The 19744-nt window shown below is 41.2% G+C and overlaps 3 protein-coding genes across 9 annotated transcripts in view; 2 read left to right on the top strand and 1 right to left on the bottom strand.

The window, feature by feature from the left end:
- Positions 1-3188, top strand: part of LOC111245347 (uncharacterized) — a 4785-nt gene extending 1597 nt beyond the window's left edge. For both annotated transcript variants that reach the window (XM_086981697.1, XM_086981698.1), the window contains exons 3-4: positions 1226-1335; positions 1597-3188. In XM_086981697.1, the coding sequence (XP_086837823.1) occupies positions 1226-1335; positions 1597-1705 (219 nt within the window). In that variant the 3' untranslated portion in view covers positions 1706-3188. The remainder of the gene's footprint in view (positions 1-1225; positions 1336-1596) is intronic.
- Positions 3189-3373: 185 nt separating this feature from the next.
- LOC111245346 (S-adenosylmethionine synthase-like) lies at positions 3374-8433 on the top strand. Of its 2 annotated transcripts, none has more exons than XM_086981695.1 (4): positions 3374-4151; positions 4725-4834; positions 6250-6415; positions 8036-8433. In XM_086981695.1, the coding sequence occupies exons 1-4, from the start codon at positions 3582-3584 to the stop codon at positions 8354-8356; spliced, it is 1167 nt and encodes a 388-aa protein (XP_086837821.1). In that variant the 5' UTR covers positions 3374-3581; the 3' UTR covers positions 8357-8433. The 2 variants fall into 2 exon arrangements, with proteins under 2 accessions (XP_086837821.1, XP_022649322.1); XM_022793587.2 differs by having other exon boundaries at positions 3375-4151; positions 4725-4876.
- A 938-nt stretch (positions 8434-9371) lies between these two features.
- The window catches only part of LOC111244424 (insulin-like), a 57349-nt gene continuing 46976 nt past the window's right edge, over positions 9372-19744 (bottom strand). For 3 of the 5 annotated variants that reach the window (XM_022791541.2, XM_086981699.1, XM_022791542.2), the window contains exons 2-5: positions 14935-15203; positions 13884-13978; positions 13398-13484; positions 9372-12783 (exon numbers count right to left, since the gene is read on the bottom strand). In XM_022791541.2, coding sequence (XP_022647276.1) covers positions 12688-12783; positions 13398-13484; positions 13884-13978; positions 14935-15142 — 486 coding nt within the window. In that variant the 5' untranslated portion in view covers positions 15143-15203 and the 3' untranslated portion in view covers positions 9372-12687. Of the gene's footprint in view, positions 12784-13397; positions 13485-13883; positions 13979-14934; positions 15204-19097; positions 19238-19744 lie in introns of those variants that run through there. The other 2 variants (XM_022791540.2, XM_086981701.1) reach the window with 2 other exon arrangements.

The raw sequence follows: 19744 nt of genomic DNA, 5'->3' as shown, positions 1-19744 counted from the left end.
ATACTTCCTCATCAAGTATACATTTGTGCATAACTCGAATGTATCAGTAATGGACAAGTGTTCGCGCATAGGGGCGGCAGTATGGGCATCAGCAATATGGCCATAATTAGGCCTACGTTAAGCAAACTGTCGCGATATAAATGCGTCATTACTATAGCCATCTCAGCCAGAAGTTGCGGTACGCACATAATTTCAATTTTGGGTAAATAAAATCTTCTCACATGTCGCGAAGAAAATCAACGGGCTCATGGCTCTATCTGTAAATCTGAACTTTCTGAAACGTTCTCCATACTTTGCTCGTTGTACAACAACATCAAATCTACACAGATGATTCCTGCGGTTTGTCGATTTCATCTATTTAATATGTAATGTTCTAATCCTATAATATTATACTTTTTTTTTCTTCGCTGGCAATTTGTTGCAGATTTTTCAAGTAGCTCGTCCATTTTGAACACCGCTAACCCATATCTAACAGGAACATTAAAGAACAATAAATATTACATCATTTCAAATTCAGCTAAAGAGAAATTAATGAGAAGTCAACTAGAGGCGGATGCAAACAAAGAACAGCATAATTCATTTGGAAGATCATCTAATACAGCCCAGACCTACCTGTATGTTATGATTTTTCAAATCGTGTCTGTCACTCGTTTTCCGTTAGTTACTTAAAGCTTTATAGCGCCTGTTTATGGCCGGTTTCTTAGTCGAGTATTGATTTTCTATTTTCGCAGTTTTTTTTCTCATATCTTACATACTGTTCTGACTTTATGAAGCGTCGAAATTGTCGCTTTTTGAAGAGTAGAGTCGATCACGTCAGAGCCCAAACTCAAAAAAAAAAAACATTAATTACAGACAAAACTATGGCAAATAAACCTCCAGAGAAAAAAAAAGCTTTTTAGTTAGCATTTGGCGATCACGCAGCGACATGACGAGTGAGCATCGATAACACGCAAACAGAAACTTATAGTGAACAGTTCTGAACGATTACTGCAGTTGTTATTTAGTATTATCTTGCAAAACTTCTCCACAGTTCGGTCGTACCTTTTTGTATCCGTTTTAAATAATAATGGTAGTAATCAGTGTAATATACATATGCGAAGAAAAACTATTGAAAGGGTTAAAACTGTTAAACAATAATTTTTTAGCCCCGTACAAGTTACAAAACCGAGTTATTTAACTTTTTGCATAACTAAAAAGCATAATCGGCGTTTTTCTTCACGCAAAGAACATTTATGACAAAATATCTGGACCGCCGCTTAGCTTCAACAAGCTGGTATCGATGGATGCGGATGAACTGAGATGTCTCGTCCTGCGGCTTTACCACGACACCTTTCGGTGAGTATTTCGTATTTCTTATTGCAAAAGCGTTCTATTAACTGCTTGCAAGAACCCTTTGTAGCAAAAATGGTACGAATATTGACGAGATATCGTAGTGTATAGGCTAATCGAGCTCAATTGTGAACGATGCTAGCTCCACAGTAATTAGCTTTTGATTCATTTCATCGGGGGCTGAATCACGTGTATATGATACGCCGTAGGGTTTTGACAATAGTATATCTGTGCGTATATATTCGTATCATGGATTTTTCGTGCTAGACTTCAGATGATTCACTATGGACGGAAGCGGGCCCTGATGGAAGCTCGGAAACGAAAGAGTATCCTGGAGATGAAACGCCGCTTTCGAATCCACCATTCTATCATGTAGTAAGAAACAAACAAATATGTCAGCCGCACTTGAAAATCAATACATTTACTAGTTTTAAATATTGATATAAATATTAGTAATTTAAGAGTTTAGCTTTGATGTACTGTACTCGACAAAAAAGTCTCTCTAGACAATAGAACCTCCAAAAATTAATGTCGTAAATCCTATTATCGTGATGCTGATATTGATGATGACGATCGATGATAATTGTGATTATTATTAATATATAGATCACAAATATGATATTTGCTTATATTGTGATTATCGCATTGGGCGCTGCGGTGCGCCTAAGAACAGACGCTAAGCTAATGTATCTTTGCACATAGCAATATAATTGTTGATATATGTTGCGTTCAAATACCTTCGGCAGACGGTAAAGGTCGCCGTCAAGCAAACTCGCGATAGCAACTTGTACGCGTGTATGCATAGGTTATGCAATAATCCTTTCTGCTACGACTGGGAAACGAAGTCATTTCTATATAGCACCCTTGTGTTACCAATGCAGAAATACACACATAGGTAGACTTTATAAGCAGTCTGTGCAAAATCGAGTAATGTTTTGTGTTCTGTTATCTGGTCTGCTGCTTAGCTCGTCTGCTAAGCAGACGGTCACGTAGAAAGAAACAGGGCAAAGCATACGAGGACCTTGTAAGGTAAAAGAGATTGGCACCACCTATCCTTGCGCGGTACTACACTAAAATGAACTATCAGAATGGGCACTAGTCACCGTATTATTTCGTTTTCGATGTTGTCACATGATAGGAAATTTGTTCATCTATTGAACGAAAAGTGGAGGCATTAATCATATCTTCGCCACAGGCACGGGAAAAACACCGGCGTTACTTGAGCGACCTCATCAAACCTCCAGTTATCTGGAGAGCTTGACGGGCGACGGACCAAATCAGATACTTACAATAATTCCAGTTTACTAAGCTTTATTGAGAGTGGTGCGACTGGCCCGGTATTGAGCTGCACTTGGCGATTCATGCATAGTTAGAATCACCGATAACAGATCACCGAATTACGTCGCAAACATGTCGAAGGCGCAGCGAAGCGCGACTGACTACTACTTATCTCTCTAGTACTACCGAAACGCGTTATACATCCAAATTGGCGAATACCTCTTATTGAGGTCATAATGAGTCGTGCTTTGCTATTTGCGACGTTGTTCTTATAACACACGAGTAGCTGTCGATCCTATATGGAACTCGCGTTAGACAAACGACGCCGCTGTTGCATATTATAAGCCTTGTGCTGGCGATAAGGTTGGCAATTCAGAGTGTACACGCTTGTTACCTCTTCGGTTCATTTGGTGAGATAACAATGCTCCGTTAGAGATTGGCATAATAAAGTTACATTTGCAAGCGTCTTTGAATAGATTGTCAGCTTATAATAAAGGACATAAAATAACTTTGGCGTAGCTTGTTCTTCTGGCTAGCTTAACACTGTGAGCAAATAAGGAAGCATGCCTAGCATAGCAGCATTCGGTAATATCCAATATGTGCTTTTTTTTTTTAAACCTCCCGATGACTAAGCTTTATTTTGATTTATTGCTTGAAGCTTCCTTATAAAGTAAGGTTGAATATACTGCACACTCTTGAAATACTGGCGAATCACCGCTCTTGAGCCACGTGTCTAAGAGGCTACATGTTACTGGATGTAATAGCGTCGAGTTCATTAATACCCCAACGCCTTTAATGCACACTGCAGACGTTGACGTCGAGATAGCTTAGTCGTCGGCGCGGCTGTGCGTCGTGTATTTAGAGCGAACATCTGAAACAATTGTGGGTCTCTACGTACCACGCAGCGCTAGCGCTAGAAATCAAGGGAAATTTGTGATTTTCTGCACCCCTTAGAGCAATTCAGAACAACGACAATGTCTCAACGTGACTACCCATCCAGTTTTTTGGTCGATGGTCATCAGGAGTTACCTGGAGATGATAGCACGTTCCTATTCACCTCGGAATCGGTCGGGGAAGGCCATCCGGACAAGATGTGTGACCTGATTAGTGATGCGGTTCTTGACGCGTACCTTGCGGTTGATCGAAACGCGAAGGTGGCGTGCGAAACAGCAGCAAAGACCGGTATGATACTTCTCGCTGGAGAGATTACAGCCAATGGTACGATCGACTACCAGCAGGTGGTGCGTGACACTATCCAACAAATCGGCTACGACTGCAGCTCAAAAGGATTCGATTATAAGACATGTAACGTTGTCGTAACAATAGAGCAACAGAACCAACACATTGCCAGTGGCGTGCACAAAAATCGCGACGAGGATTCGATTGGGGCCGGCGACCAGGGTCTAATGTTTGGCTATGCATCAGACGAGACTAACGAATGTATGCCACTCACGATCGTACTTGCGCACAAAATGAATCAACGGCTTGCCGAACTGCGACGCAGTGGAACGTTCTGGTGGGCACGTCCCGACTGTAAGACTCAGGTAGGGAGCGCGTTTGATGAGCCAGGTGACATCCTTAACGAGCTAGTCACCATAATTTCGAATTATTACGCGGTAATCACCGAGCTCAATTTCGAATTGAAATACAACGAAGCCTTAGCTGCTAAATGAGGAAGTTTGATTTGTTCTAGAGAAAGGCAAGTCGAAATACAGTGATCTATAAATACACGCGGTTACTGTTCCTTGGAAGGAGCACATTTCTACGGTAGTGCACGCATCTCGACTGATGGCTACGTTTTTTTTACAATTCTGGAATTTTGGGTCCGATCTGCCGTTAAGCATTGCTTGAGACTGCTAGCTTATTCTGGTGTGAAGCGAGGTGTCTAAATGCCGGCGTTTGAAACTAGATTATATCATGTGTCCCCAAATTAGCTATGGAAAGATGCTATCACTCTCTAGCTATGGAGAGAGCCATCAATCTCGTGTCAACAGCTAGTTTTTTGTTACGATATAATATATAAATAATTAAACAGCTCTACGATGAATGTCTACCTTCGCAGATTTGTACAGCTTCGAAATGTAGCATTTTCTTGTTTATGATAATTTCCGTCGCAGGTGACGTGCGAATACCGCTTTGAGAATGGGGCTGCAGTTCCTTTACGGGTACATACAGTGGTCGTATCAACACAACATAGTGAAAAAATCAACGTCGATGAACTACGTGAGCAAGTATCAGAATTGGTCGTCAAAGCCGTTATACCGAAACGGTCTGTATACACGTGCATGGTCACTTTTTAAGGGGATTTGAATTATACTGTTTACGCGCAACGGAGTTCTGCACCGGGATGTCAATCAAACGTAGGCCAGTGCGTGCGTGTAGGGCTCGGCCTCAACAAGTCGATTTTGTGCTGCTTAGGCTCTTACTTACTAATTATTTCTTATACGTTAGCCTAGCCGTCCAACTTGTCAATTAATTACTACAAGTTTGTTACTACATTACTACTTTTACTACAAGGCCACCGAATCATTTGGTCCGGTCGCCCAGTTGGGTTCCCCGTTGCATCAGACGAGCCATTGTCCGAAGTGCAAAGTTATTTTCCCGCCCAACCTGCGACCCCAAGCTTTGGATATCATTTGTTTCCGTATGTCTGATAAGCCTAGCTTTAAGCAGTCTTTTCCTCTCCCTCATAAGCTCCATGATGAATCTGCCTTCCTTATTTCAGGCCTTTTCGGACAGAAATGTGTCCTATGAAGCCACAAACACCGTCTGTGAAGTAGTTACAAGGCCATAATCCGTGCTGTCGTTTCTTGTGTGTCTCAGCGCAGAGCAGCGGGCCAATGAGTAATGAGGGGCGGCTTCAAAACCTTCGGGGCATAGTAGGCAGGAGTCTGATACGCCTCGCCTTCCCGATGTAGATAGCTCTATGCTAAAATTTCAATTCAAGTGACTCCTATTGTCAAATGACGGACGTTCAAGTTGACCGTTAGCCAACGTTTTTTGCAACAAATTGTACTAAAGAAATACAGTAATTTTAGCAAATGAGCTCGTTTTTTTTAGTCAACAAGCCATTAAACAAATATCTTTTGCTTAATGGGTTAACCGAACATATATCTTATGTTCGGTTAACCCAGATTATCACCATAACTCGAGTCGCAGATCCACTTGTCTTAATGTGATCATGATTTTCTTAAAACCATGGGATATATATAAACATTTACACAGTAAATTTATATTCTCTTTGTACGATTTAATGGTCAGCTCCATCACCTGAGGCATGAATACTTCATGGCTTTGTTCTTTTTTTTAGAATACGGCTCTTTAGCTTTGTGCTATGCTTGATACAGGGTTTTTATTATGCAGTCGTAGGTTTAATTCCCGTAGGCTGATGATGTTGTATAGGTAATGCTCGAAGGCGCTTTTTGAGCATCCATGCATCTGCACTTCGTTGCGAAATGAATATTACTTTAAAAATGTCAGTGCTAATGCACTATTTGCTGTTTATATATATGCTGCATTTGCTGTTTATATACTTTATGTATCCATATTTTCCTGAAACACGATGTAGTTCAGATGAGTGAGATTTTCAAGATTTTTTCAGTCGAGTGTATCCAAAACCGACCGCGGTTATAATATTTTCAGATATTTGGATGAGCGGACAATACTTCATGTAAATCCGTGCGGCACCTTTATAGAGGGCGGCCCGATGGGCGACGCTGGGTTGACCGGTCGTAAAATTATCGTTGACACGTATGGCGGCTGGGGAGCACATGGCGGAGGCGCATTTTCCGGCAAAGATCCCACCAAGGTGAGGAGATAGAAGCTAACATTATGCTAGCCCATCTGAAGTTGCGATCTAGAAGTTGCAGTTTTACGTAAACGCGAGCTAGTTGTCGTAAAATGTATTTCATTGACTGGAATCAAATCTCTTACTGGAATCTCTTGCTTTCAAACGGATCGACATTACGATACGGATAACCGTTAATCATAGTTGGCTCAGTTCTGTAGGTATATTTTAACGGACAGCAGTCTCGAATCAGTGAATGCGGTTGGAATTTAAGCTTTTCATATCGTAGACTTCGTACCTAAGGCGCATAACTAGGAAATGTAAGTAAATAAACTAAATCATGTATATGTATGATTTAGTTTTCAAAACATATATCATCAGAACAACATATATCAGATGCGAAAAATAGCTCTGAGCATAGATCTCAATTTGATTTTGTATTTCGAGTTGCGTACTGTATATTCCCCGGCCGGAACCCGTGAAAGGTACATCTTACAACGGTCTATGATCATTCGTGACTGCATATAAACAATCTGGTCTCAGTCGGTTATAACAACACACGAAATCTTTAAAAAAAAACATGGGTTTCCATCATCGCTGCGGTAATTCCTGGTAATAGATTTTAAAGCATGTAATGGAACGACTTCACTTTGACTACTTATGTGTTTTATGGAAATTAACTACTCTAGAACAAGAGCGGGAAATTCTGTACTGGTCCAGTGTAGCACAAAAAGCGGCACTTAATCGCGAAATTTTATGTATAATTATGAAAGCCTTAGTCCAGCACATCCCACACTAAATACAGGAACTCCCCCGGCCCCTTATTACGCCGCACCAAGTTGGCGAAGATACTGGCATTAGTAGGTTTCAGTTTTGCTATATATATATATATATATATATATATATATACATAAAGCGATTAATCAGCGCTTTCTGTCCCAGGGAGTCACATTTTTTCCCTGCTCTATGCAGCCGTTGTATTTGGCATAGGTAGGTACAGTTTAGTTGAACTCAAACCTCTAGAATACGAAAACAGTTTGATCTTGTGGAGCTCAACTGTGAAAGTGGTAATGTGCTCCTTGCCACTGCTATATTAAGCAGTAAAATTCTACACGATGCTTATAGATGTGGTTTTCTGATGAAACATAGTGATGTATTTAGTCGTTTGTGCGAGTTCATTGTGTTACGTTAGTGCCTGTACTATTCCTTACCGTAAAAGGCGCACCTTGTACAGTTATACAGTCAATGATCGAGCTACTGAATTTCTCGCGTCGTGGTTGTTTAGGAAGCAAGAAAATGTTTGCGTCCTCTAGCTATACACGGTAGAAGTCATTGCCTTGACCTCAGAGCTAATAATCTTCGTAGCAGATGTACCAGATCCTAAAACCGGTTCCGCGAAAGGAAGCCATTTTGTACCTGCAACTCTTCTTAATCAATAATAATAGTGCCTTTTCCCTTGTCGTAAAGATGTTATTCAGTTCAATAACTTTGTCTATCATCGGTAAAGTTTAAGATACGTTCGTTTTTGGCTACGTTTGCCTGTCCTTATTGTCGTTAATATTATCTAAGTATTTTTTGGATGCTGATTTTTACATTGGAAAGTACCTCACTCAAAACTTGAACAATAAATCTGGTCTGCAGGTGGATCGTTCAGCTGCCTACGCGGCACGTTGGGTTGCCAAATCAATTGTCAAGGCCGGCCTCGCGCGCCGTTGTCTTGTTCAGCTTTCTTATGCTATAGGAATAGCGGAACCAGTTGCTATATCTGTGTTTACTTATGGTACTTCGACTAAAACACCTAAGCAGCTGCTGGAGATTGTTAAAAAAAACTTTGATCTTCGACCAGGGCGCATTATTAAGGAGCTTCACCTAAAAGATCCTATTTACTACAAAACGGCCGCATACGGACATTTCGGTCGGGAACAGTTTACCTGGGAAAAACCAAAGACACTTGTTATTTAGGGGGATCAGAAGATACGTTATGTACTAACTATAGGCTTTCGCACGACCTACAGAATAAATTATACTGAAAGCAATGATTCGTTATCGTTTTCATTGTAAAAAGGAGAGAATCGCTTTCTAGGAGTGAATAGATGTCAATAGGTGTTCTGTGGATCTTGAGATGTTCCCACGCAAATATGGATCTTTCATTGATATAACCTATATGAAGTCCAGTAGAAGGGTAGCGAAATGCCAAGATCCTGAGGATTTTGGATCAGTTAGTAGCTTGATGCTTTACGGGTTCATTTGTCATAATTTCTCAAAAGCCGAACTAAAGTCATCCCGAGTAAATTGTACTTCATAACGGCATATATATCTCCGAAGCGGTACGAGCTACAAATTTACGTGAACTAAAGCGGACGTTAGACACTGACCGATGCGTATTGAAGCCTGATTATATTTTTCTTCTTCTTCTTCTTATTATTATTATTAATATATTTCAAAATAACCTCTAGCTACGGTGCTTCTCCACCAATGATTCTAATGCTGCTTTTATATTTCCGATATAAATGAGGCCCTCATAGGCCGTTTTGTTCAACACCGGTATTCACAGTAAAGGTGATAACTAGATAACGTAATATTAGTCATTTCAATTTAGCCTATTGCTCTAGTCTCCTGCAGTAATTACGTATCCAAAGTACACATTAGCTAGGAAATTTTCGGTAGCTATTTGAGTGAATACTCTGTACGTACTTACGCACGTAAGGAACTATATAGAATCGTCCATATCATTGCCGCTGGTTCAACCACTCGTCTTCGAAACGTACATGCACTCGGTCGTGAAACTACTATGAAATTGTGTGAACCTAGTGTATATATTGGATATGGAAAAGAGTAATCTATCTAAAATCGTGTCGCTGGTGTAGTAGTAAGTGTCCTCTTGATCATAGGGCCAGTGATAGATAACGAAGAGACAACATAGCATCTAAGTATCTAAGACTATCTATACTACCGTTATTATATCAAAGAGTTGAGGTTCTTCCTTGCGACATCAACGCACGACGCTTACTTTATTTACGGTTTGTTTGTTGGTATTCTTTTTCTAGCTAATTGATTTTCTCATTTGCCATGAAATGCGCATTTCATAACAAGTTCTTTGTTACGATCTTAGGTGTTGTCCTAGACTAGAGAATTGTTATAACCTTTAACATCAAAGGCGTTCACTACAGTCGTGTATGACACACGGATGCGTACGACATTATCTCGTTCGCTCCATCTCAAGTCCTTCACTCCGCAGCGCCGGACGTAAACGTCACCGATGTGTCGACAACCTGCCATTCTACCTCTACGTGCTGGCAGTGTGACGACGACACTCTAGCAGCACGTTTTGCGCTGGCATGCCCTCTCTGTCGCTCTCGCTCTCTCTCTCTCGCTCTCTCTCGCTCTCTCTCGCTCTCGCTCTCTCTCGCTCTCTCTCTCTCTCTCTCTCTCTCGCTCTCTCGCTATCTTTCTTCCTTTCGCTCGCTCGCTCTCTCTCTCTCTCTCCTGCAATCAATTTGCCCGCAAATGACCCACCGGTGCGGCCTAAAATAAGGGGACACCAGCGCCTTGAGTCGTAATGACGTTGATTCAGGAACCGATCGCTTGTCTTCTTTAGTCAACTGTCGTTTGTTCTTGGATAAAATGTTATCGATTTATGTGAAAAAAAGAAATCGATTATAAAAAATTTAACATTTTCCCTTCAGTAATCTGTTTTCTCACCCTTCGACGACTTCGGAGGAGCAACACCCACTTTATGTTGCCAGTCCTTTGTCGACGACATGATGGAAAAATGGACGTAGAGAACAGGCACCTCTCTACATTTGCAATCGATCTCGTCTCAAGGAGCGTTGTTCAATCTACTGACACCAACATTTCACTCACTCAACGCGGTACACAGTTAATCCCCTGTCGCTTGCAATGGCTAGGTTTTCGCTTTGTCAGCTATATAGAGCGCTTGCGTGTACGCGTGTATATATACGCTGTTTGGCTGTGCCGCTAATTTTTATTAATTCTTATAATATGATTACTGTTTTTTGTTGTTTTTATTATTATTATTGTTTATCACTAGTTGTTTGTTGATTGTGTGTATTTGATTTCTTTTGTTTCATATTGTTACTGTTATCGGTAGGAGATGGCAAACGTTGTTGTATGTTCACCGTTGTTATTATTACATTTCTGTTTGTGTGTGTGTATACTTTCGCTCTATTGAAGCTAGCCTGGCATCGTTGATTTCAACACAAAATATTCAGCAAGATAATAGAAATAGTAATACTAGCTGTTTCCAAACTAGAGTTACGATGCCCTACCGCCGTACTCATCAAGTTGTGATAATTTGTTGCTATTGTTATGAAGGCTTGGGTGATGTTTTTTTTTGTTTGTCTGTTTCTCACATTGTCGTTATTGTTGCTATCGAGCTGGTCGGAGCTACTATATAACAACATCACAGAATACCATATCTTTAATCACGAGGACGATACGGCTGAAGAGGTTAACACACGACATTGATCAAATGACTGCAACATTTCCTTTCCGAGAGAATCGCACCATATACAAATATTAATATATATAGTACATAATGTTGTGTTTTTCTTATCTCTTAATCTTGTTTACTATTCGTTCTGTTTTCCCCTTTGAACGGCCCTTTACATCTTCGGCGCCTCATTCATCTCAGCACCTTTCTTTGTCACGTTTGTTTGGCCTTCGTTTACCAACGCACGCATGTGTTATGCTGACGCTATTTGACATATTACATTGCCTAGTTGTATTTGTTTAATATTTAATAAATGTGTTGGTCTTAGGTCCGCTGAAACGGTCATCTAGTTCTCCGTCTGTCCATCCATCCATCGGCCAGCGGGCCGCCGGCGCCTAGCTCCTACCGGCCCTGGCTCTGTCCTAGCTATCACAATTCGTTCATTAATTACCTTTCTTAACAACCTACACTATCTCATCATCACCACCATCGTCAGCATCCTCATTACAAATGAACCTTCAGATTCTAGGCGTCCTTACTATGCCCGAAGGCAATCTGAATTGGCACACTCATTTCTAATAACCGTTACTAACATTACTACTGCGTTAATATTATTTATGATATTATGTTCATATTGTTAAGGTGTCTCAGAGTAGGAAGCGATGATTACCTGATTAGTTCAGCATAGTTAAATTTTTATGCTTGGGTTTGGCCTGAACTAGAAGCATCACATTGAAGGGGAGCCGGCTCGTGTTTCTGGATAGTCTCCAAAAAGCATTTGATGTACGATACGTTTATGAATAGTCATTGCCGTTACTGTTAAACGTACTGAGTATGCATATATTTGTATGTGGTTCTGCGTGTGCGGCTGTGTCTATATATGTATATATAGTTATACACTTATATATATATATATCGATATCATATATATTTATATATATTCGGAATAGCAAGGATGAGAATACAATGACAGGTGTAAGAATGATTAAATTCATATGTCAACGCAATCACTGGTTCCACGCCGTTGGTCGACTTGGTTGTATGTAGCAGCCATGTCCCAGTAGAATGTAGGCACAAACCGAAATCAAGCACTAGATATTCAACACAACTAAATTTAAACTACAGACTTTTGCTTTGTTCAGATCAACAGAAATAGTAGCGAACAGGCAGAGTTCAACAACGGACGAAAACCCTAGACGTCTCCGGGAAGACTTCATTTGAATAGGTTGGACCGTTTTAGGCTTCACAACCGCAAGCCCATTAGTCTGCAGCCGTTACTGTCTCCCAGCTATTCGGTTCTACCGCGGATTAATAGCGGACCAGTTATAGACCTACCTTGCAGACAACTCGACGAGATGCGAGCGGACCAGGCTTGAAAACGTCGTGGATGGTTTTACAGTGCCATTGTCTTAATCTAGATGGAAGTTAAGAATCGTGGTCGCAAAAAATTTGCAATTGTTCTTGCACTTCCAAAGGATAGACGACATAGCACAGGACATAGTTTTGTTGTCTAACGAGTCCTTAGCGCTGCAGATAGCAGAAGTGTACAGGCCCGCATTGTTCGTGTTATCATACTGTTGCTGCGGGACCTAATAATTTGAGCCAAACTCTCGATGATCTTACTCGCGCGGTGCCTGATCTGGGTGCTTTTGTTATTACGACGACACTGTCAAAATCTTAAATTAAGCGGTTTAGTAGGACTGCATTGCCAATCTGCCTCGTGCAGAGACGTCCTTTAATTCGTTTTCGCCGCCATTGACAGCATTTTCTATTCCTGCGGCCGCGCACTGCTTTGCCTGTTTTTCTGTAAAAAAAAAAATGGCTTATTTAATCTATTCACTCAGTCAAGGAAGACTATTTGCTCATCACTAGGCCGTCTGTATGTGCTGACGCGAGCTGGTCGGGTTGTGGTCCTGCGGTCGTCGTTAGCACTTATCTGTGAAGAAAGGACGGTAAGCAAACCTAAACGTTACAAACTGTTCAGTATTGAGACGTAGTTGCCCCGTTAAGTCAATGCAAGGTGTCGAGTATTTTTCGCAAACTGATAGCTACTTCAATTCACCACATTGGGTAACATCACATATGTTGCCTTTTTTTTTTCGTCTATATTTAGCAATATTAGATATTCATTCCATATCTCTGAGTCACCTATTTCGAGGTATAGCATCAAAAACTTTCCCCATTAGGAGTCTAACCAGGATGGGTCTTGCTGAACTTATACGAGGTTCCTCCAACAGACCCATGAAACGGCATGGCAACCACACAAGCAGCTATCAACTATTTACGTTATCTTCCTTATTTTTATAGCTACCAGCATCTAATACTCATTTCTGCTTCAAATTTGAACCAATGTTATAGTACGCTTGTTAGTTATGGTTGCTATGACAACGCACTCAAAGAGATACGCGATAGCCACTCGGACCACGCCGTCCCACATCGGTTCTGCGGAAGCAAAGAAGGGCAGAAGTTTAACGCTCAGAAAAATGAACAAATCCAGCCTAATTTTACTAAAAAACAAAAATTATTCTACGCGTTTGTGCGATGACCTACCGCAATTCCTGGACCCCGTGAGATGGCCAGGAGTTCACCGATGTTCTGCTTAGTGGATTCCTCGTTTTGTAGTGGTCGTGCGCAGTACTTTATGTATAATGTGGCGGCACAAAGTTACATGTTGGACAAAACAGTAGAAAAGTAAACAAACGCTTAAAATTGGTTATTGACACAAACACATGAGTTGTTCAAGTAGGAAAGAATCATGTTTCTTTCTTAACGATTCCTATAGCGTGTTTTGTTCGGCTATACGAGTCATACAAATTTTTATCCGCCTTACATCATGGCGTGCATAGACCGAATTCTTGTTTTTGTTGAAAATGTCAGTTGGCGACAGAAACTAACACTGGGGTGGTTGCACGGAACAGTTCCTACGACTCGCGTATATCAACGGTATGTACACTGCGTCGGGAAGTGCAATAAATCTTGTTAAATTTATTAGCAGATTCTTCGCTATGGCAGACCATCTAAAGCCAATCCACCTACTTGAATTATTTGGTCATAGGTGCACGACTTTCGACAGCACTCCTCAACGATTCCATCTTCGCTGCGTCTTATACGCCTCTCGTAACTTCCAACTGCTGAAAATACGAAACATTTACATCGTTGTTGATTGATCAACGTTTACCTCCTCTCTGGTCCTTTTCGACGACCTTTTCCAAGGTTGCAAACGATTAATATGCGGATAGGTCAAGTCTGACTGCCCGGTTAAATTGACATTCCTTGCTATACTATAATTAACAGTGGTTCTTACACGTCGCTTTACCTTCCCGATCAACTCAGCCAAATAGATACTTTATTCGGTTAGCTAGCCGACTATATACGCAAGTATAGCTAGTAAGCAATAAAAAAAAAGCACGGTTTTTAGAAATACACGAAAATATAGATAAAAATGTATGCAAAATCAAGAATTATTGTCTACCCTGAAAAATCATTATTTATTTTGGTAAGGTTTTTTGAGGTTTAGAGTACACGTTCGGAACTTAGCTTCATCAATGGCTTGGCATTGTGCGCATGCATATTATGGAAATGATAGGATCTTCGTATAGGAATGCTAGACCGGATGAAAAATCTCAGAATATATATATATATATATATATATATATATATATATATATATATAGAAGGATTTTTGCAGCCCGCTTATCGCAGGTTAGTGTGAGCTTCAATGAAGTTTCGGCATTCTTAGCAGCATCGATACTTTCGTCTGGTGTAATTCTCTGTTCGCTGCCAAGAGAGTGTGGCGAAATGGGGTCCTTTCTGTGGGAGACACGCTTTATTAAGAACAACTAGTGGCTTAATCTAGTCCGCAACAAAGATGAACGAAAGCGTAAAGGAACAAGCAAGAGTAAAACGCAATTATTAAGCAGACGAACACACTGACAGTTTCCACAAATGCGGACTAATACCGTGGCCGCTCTGATAGATGCCAGCGACAACGATAAACGTCGTAATTTTACATACTCTCGCCCACTATTTTTAACTCGTAGAGCACGATACATAAGCTAACTTCTCGTCTCAGGTATTACAAAAATACCTCTTTCGAGTAGTCCGCTACGCCTTTCCCGCGGCTCGTAGATACCTCCGCGGTTCTGGCAAATCATAATGGCGATGTCTGACAGCCGATTTCCGCAAAGCTTCCATCGCGTCACAGCAACACTTTCACATTGGCTGCCTACGAGGGTCAACGCCACAATAAGGGCCCTTAGCAGGATGGCACGCGATACTGTGATACTTCCGTACATCTCGTGCCAGACACTGTCCAGTCGCTGCTGATGAACGAGGATGCACACCTGCTAAGCTCACCTGTAACAGAATTAGAAAAGGACGAACTAAAAATCAACGCCATAATTTTAACTCTGGCTATCGTTTAACTACCGTTCTTGCAACGATCGGTCATTTGCTGTTACCACTGCAACCCTCGACAGGGCCGGGAGATATTTCTTAATGTACGTTTGTCTCATACGAGGGCGATGAGTCATTTTTTATACACCTCTAAACTACTTAAACACTGATACGTAGGGACAGTCGTTACGCGGGCGTCTGTTTGTACTTTCGTAGCGTATTGGATAAAGATGTATCGTTCGTCGAAGTTTGTGCTCATTTACATAAAACCCCGACACTTGTTTTACTTCGTATATGTACCAGCCAATTTTTTTTTTTGAATTTTACGTTTGCTTACTGTTGACATAATCTGAAAACGTGCCTCGCACGTTAGCTCTGCTCGTAGACCCTATTTTTGGCTAAGAGCAAGGTAAACGCTGTTCAGCACGCTTCGCTATTTCACCAACACAAAATCGAATCCGCTTCGGCCCTGATAGATCCATTGGTATGAGATCCACCACAGACCGCTTCTCAGCACTCGCCCACTAGGTCTGAAATCCATTTTCGTCGCACGTTTTGTATGTCTAGCGACCCTATGAATTTCAGACAATTTCTATATATATCGAAATAGACCGGCTCCGTATTGAGTGCTTTACTTTTCTTTGCAAAGAAAAATAGAAATGTGTAATTAAATCAAAAGCGTCAAGCCTGATCAGGCTCTTGTAATGACTGACCTATCACTGTGTGTGACCTAGCGCGAAGATATACGTATGGCTACAAACGGTTGATTTCGAACTAACGGGAAAATACTACAAATTAACACTGCGACGTTACAGTATCTCTGGGGGTGCCAGGCAACGAACATGGCTGTGATGGCTGCTGTATTCGAAAACTTCCCAACAAGTTCCAATTCAGACGAGATTATACTTACTTTAAATCTATCGGGTTATCGAATATTATTTCCGCCGATCAATGACACATTCGAACCGTATCACGACTGATAAAAGCCGTTATACGAAAGATGTTGGAATATTTCAACTACCTTTTAGTATAAACGAACAGTCGACAACATCTAGTATAAACGAAGTGTAGGATTAGGCCACAAGGACGGCGTTCGGCACATGAGTGAGTACCAGAAAAACGGCTTCGTTCGTGGCCTACACAAAGCACCAGTAGGTAAGTCCGCCAAATCTTTGCCCTCGTTCCATTTATGCACTTTGTTTTTGAAACCGAGTTGGTTCGCTGCCCGCGATGTGCGCCGTTTACTAACGAAACAAGTCCGTCCCGCTCTCCCATCTCGTGGCGGAATAACTGAGCATCCAAGCTATAAAAACAACAATTGAATATATTGTGAGGCGAAAGGTGCAATTTATCATGAACTTGATTATGTATGTCCTGCCGCTAAATAAACTAGAAAGGAAGCCCAGTTTAACATCGCACATAACTCAATCCGGATCTCAATTTTCGTGGTTACACCTATCCTCACGTCAAAGATTCCGGATTTCGGAGCGAACGACTGCTATGTAACCAGCTGATTAGAAATAGCTTTCATAAAATTAATTTTCTATATTATAAACTAGGCTTGCGGAGAACAGCAGCAACGAATATTGAATTTTTCAGGCGCATTTGTTTTTGAAGGACCAAGTCAAGTAAGGTAGCGACTATATCAGTAATTAACGATAACTTGAATCAGTAAGTTTAGATAGCCGGGCTAAACTAAAGTCGTTAGCAAGAAACGTACAATATTTATTATACACAAAAAGTCATTTTTGCGTTAAAAGTAGCATTAATTGGCAAACAAATAAAATTAACACAATAAGATAGCAATTAATGTACGTTTCTCTCGAAAATATCTTAGTTGCATACTATTGATAATACGAACTACACCATCTGGGTATCTGTGCAACGTCGAATAACGTAGAAAAAAAAATCATAGTCTTCCATGGTTACTTAAACCGTCTAAGATCCGTCCGTACGAGGTGTCATACAAAGAAGGTTACGGATACTGGTTCCCACAATCAAGGTCATGTGGCGTATTTTACGGTAGCTGCTACTTTATGCGTTACGGCTTTTTCCCACGGCTGCAAAACTCGAGTACATTTTTCCTGTTGATTGAGCTATCTAATACGTGTTGCCACATATATATATATGTTATGTATCATGAAAGCTATATTGGGCAATTTTTTATCATGACCACGAAAAACCTAAAATTAGCTTAATAAATTACAATCAGATGTCTAAACAGCTCCATAAATTTGTTGTTCCAAAGCATAAAAAAAAAGATTAACATCTATTGGTTCGCATCAAGTGAAGAAAAGGACGAACAGAGAATAATGCGGTACATTTAACGGACATGGCTATTTACTTAAAGGAAGAAAGAAGTCAATCTTCCCTGCCACGAGAATTACCCACCAGAGAGTTACTTCTAATTAGATAGTGAATCTGTTTCATACATATGACTGGGTCTACCCCACCGTATTATTAAAGCGTACCTACATACGTATACAGAAATGGGAGACATTTGTTTGAACCCGGCCCATCGTCGATGAAATCAGCTCTGCAGTGTTACATATTCGAAAAGCGTTCAATAACAACGAGTCGCCAGCCGTAACAATTGAATCAACAAGTTCTGTTATTAGTACACACACACAACACGCGTACGTCTCTATATTTAGTCTCAGCTTGGCCATTTATCTCCATCATCGGTCATGATGCTGATCAACTGATTGACTAACTGGTCATTAGTGGTAGGCCGACTGGCCATCAGCGTCTCGTGGGCATCTGAGCGCAGGGTGACAAGACGGCGAGGGCAGCGTCGGAGACAAAAGAGTTTAAGAGAGAAATAGCATTGTCAGTAGCAGATGTCCCTATGACGGCTGATTGAGGTGATAACAGCGGCGGCAGTTGTTATTATGGACGTAAACTAACCTACAGAACCGCACGAGGGTGCTGCTTTACTCGGTCAGTCTGCCATGGACGACAGTGAGACGGTCGCTCAGACACATTAATACGAGAGACTGCGGCCGCCGCCACCGCCGCGGTGGTGGAACGGGATGTTACGCTGAGTCAAAATAGTGTACCATCATCACCAGTTGTCTATCTATTCACCTATTTAACTCTGTCGATCTCGATCCATCGCGTCCGGCATTGAAGCAGAGTTAATTCAATTGATTCAGTAAACAAACTCACTGTTCAGGCCAACATTGCGCTGATCGGCCCATGTTATCTCCTGGTAACATTAGAGATATTTCCTTTTTCTGTTATTGTTATTTGAAAAGCAATTGGAATTGGGAGAATGTGAAGTAGGGCCCGTTGTGAGGATCAGTACAGCCCGACACAGTCAGCCGTCACTATAATCAAATTTCATAGTCACCTAGGTAACTAGCTTTGATCGTTCCTTAAAAGTAGGCCCTTTGTAGTGTGACTTCCACTAGATACAATTCGTTGCTTCAGAGAACGTCAATTTTTCTGCGCGCCCAAATCAAAAGAATTGGGAAAAGGCTGTCTCTAAATAAGTACGAGTGCATAGGGCATAAATAAGTAGGTGAAGATTTTCAAACTGACGGCAAAGACGCGAAGAAATTATACTATAAATCGCACTTTCGTTATCGTAGATGAACGCTATCTGATGAACACAGATATACTTCGCTATAACTGTTTGGACGCGCCAAAATAGAAGGCTCTATGTCGATGTGGGAGAGTTCGGTTCTGAAGTGATGAGTTCGACTGCGAAAATCAACAGATTTTCACCAGAACATAGATATCTGCCATATCTGTGCGCGTGTGGGTGGCGAGCACGCGCTATGCACTTCGCTTCTACAATGCTACAAGGGCTTACATAATTGATAATACCTAACCAGACAGAAATGAACGTACCCAATTACTTTAGTATACCCTCGCACACAGGGTTCGGTCTGTTATTCCATTAGCGCGCTGGCGCTATAGTTGTAGTAGAAATGGAAAAGCCGTGAAGATATTACTGACGCCGCGAATGTCGAACCGTACCATCTATATCGAATCGCCTTAGGCGTCCGGGGTCCTGACTAGCAGCGTTTGTTTTCTGTACATGTCCAAGACCTATTCGTCGTGGTCGCTTTAGCCTGCTCTGGGTATGATAATGATGTTTATTATCGTAGATACTTCATAGACTTCTTGTTCCGCTTCGCGCTTAAGTAGCTTTTGGGCATACTCTTAACGGTCAACTTTTACCCTCCGATAATGGCGGAATTTTTATGTTCTTTTTTCAAGAGAGATATTTGCATGTAAATGTGTTATTGCTTCCTTCGATAAAATCTCATCATAGTTGTTGTGGCTATCGGCTTCGTCAAGCCGATAGGATGTTTACCCATCATCTTTGATTCTCGGTAGGTTAGGGTTGCTTGGTAGAACAGAAACCGACAAATCTCTGGTAGGCACTACTGTTTAAGATATGTTTATCTTTATCCTTTATCGTAAGATAGGAGAGATGAAAGGCTTTCGTGGCCGTCCTCAGAGGCAGTGGAGTTGTAGATCAATTGCTAAGC

Source organism: Varroa destructor, unplaced genomic scaffold (genome assembly GCF_002443255.2).
Source record: "Varroa destructor unplaced genomic scaffold, Vdes_3.0 BEIS01000002.1, whole genome shotgun sequence".
In the NCBI taxonomy this organism is placed as follows: Eukaryota; Metazoa; Arthropoda; class Arachnida; order Mesostigmata; family Varroidae; genus Varroa; species Varroa destructor.
This window is presented reverse-complemented; position numbering and strand designations above follow the sequence as displayed.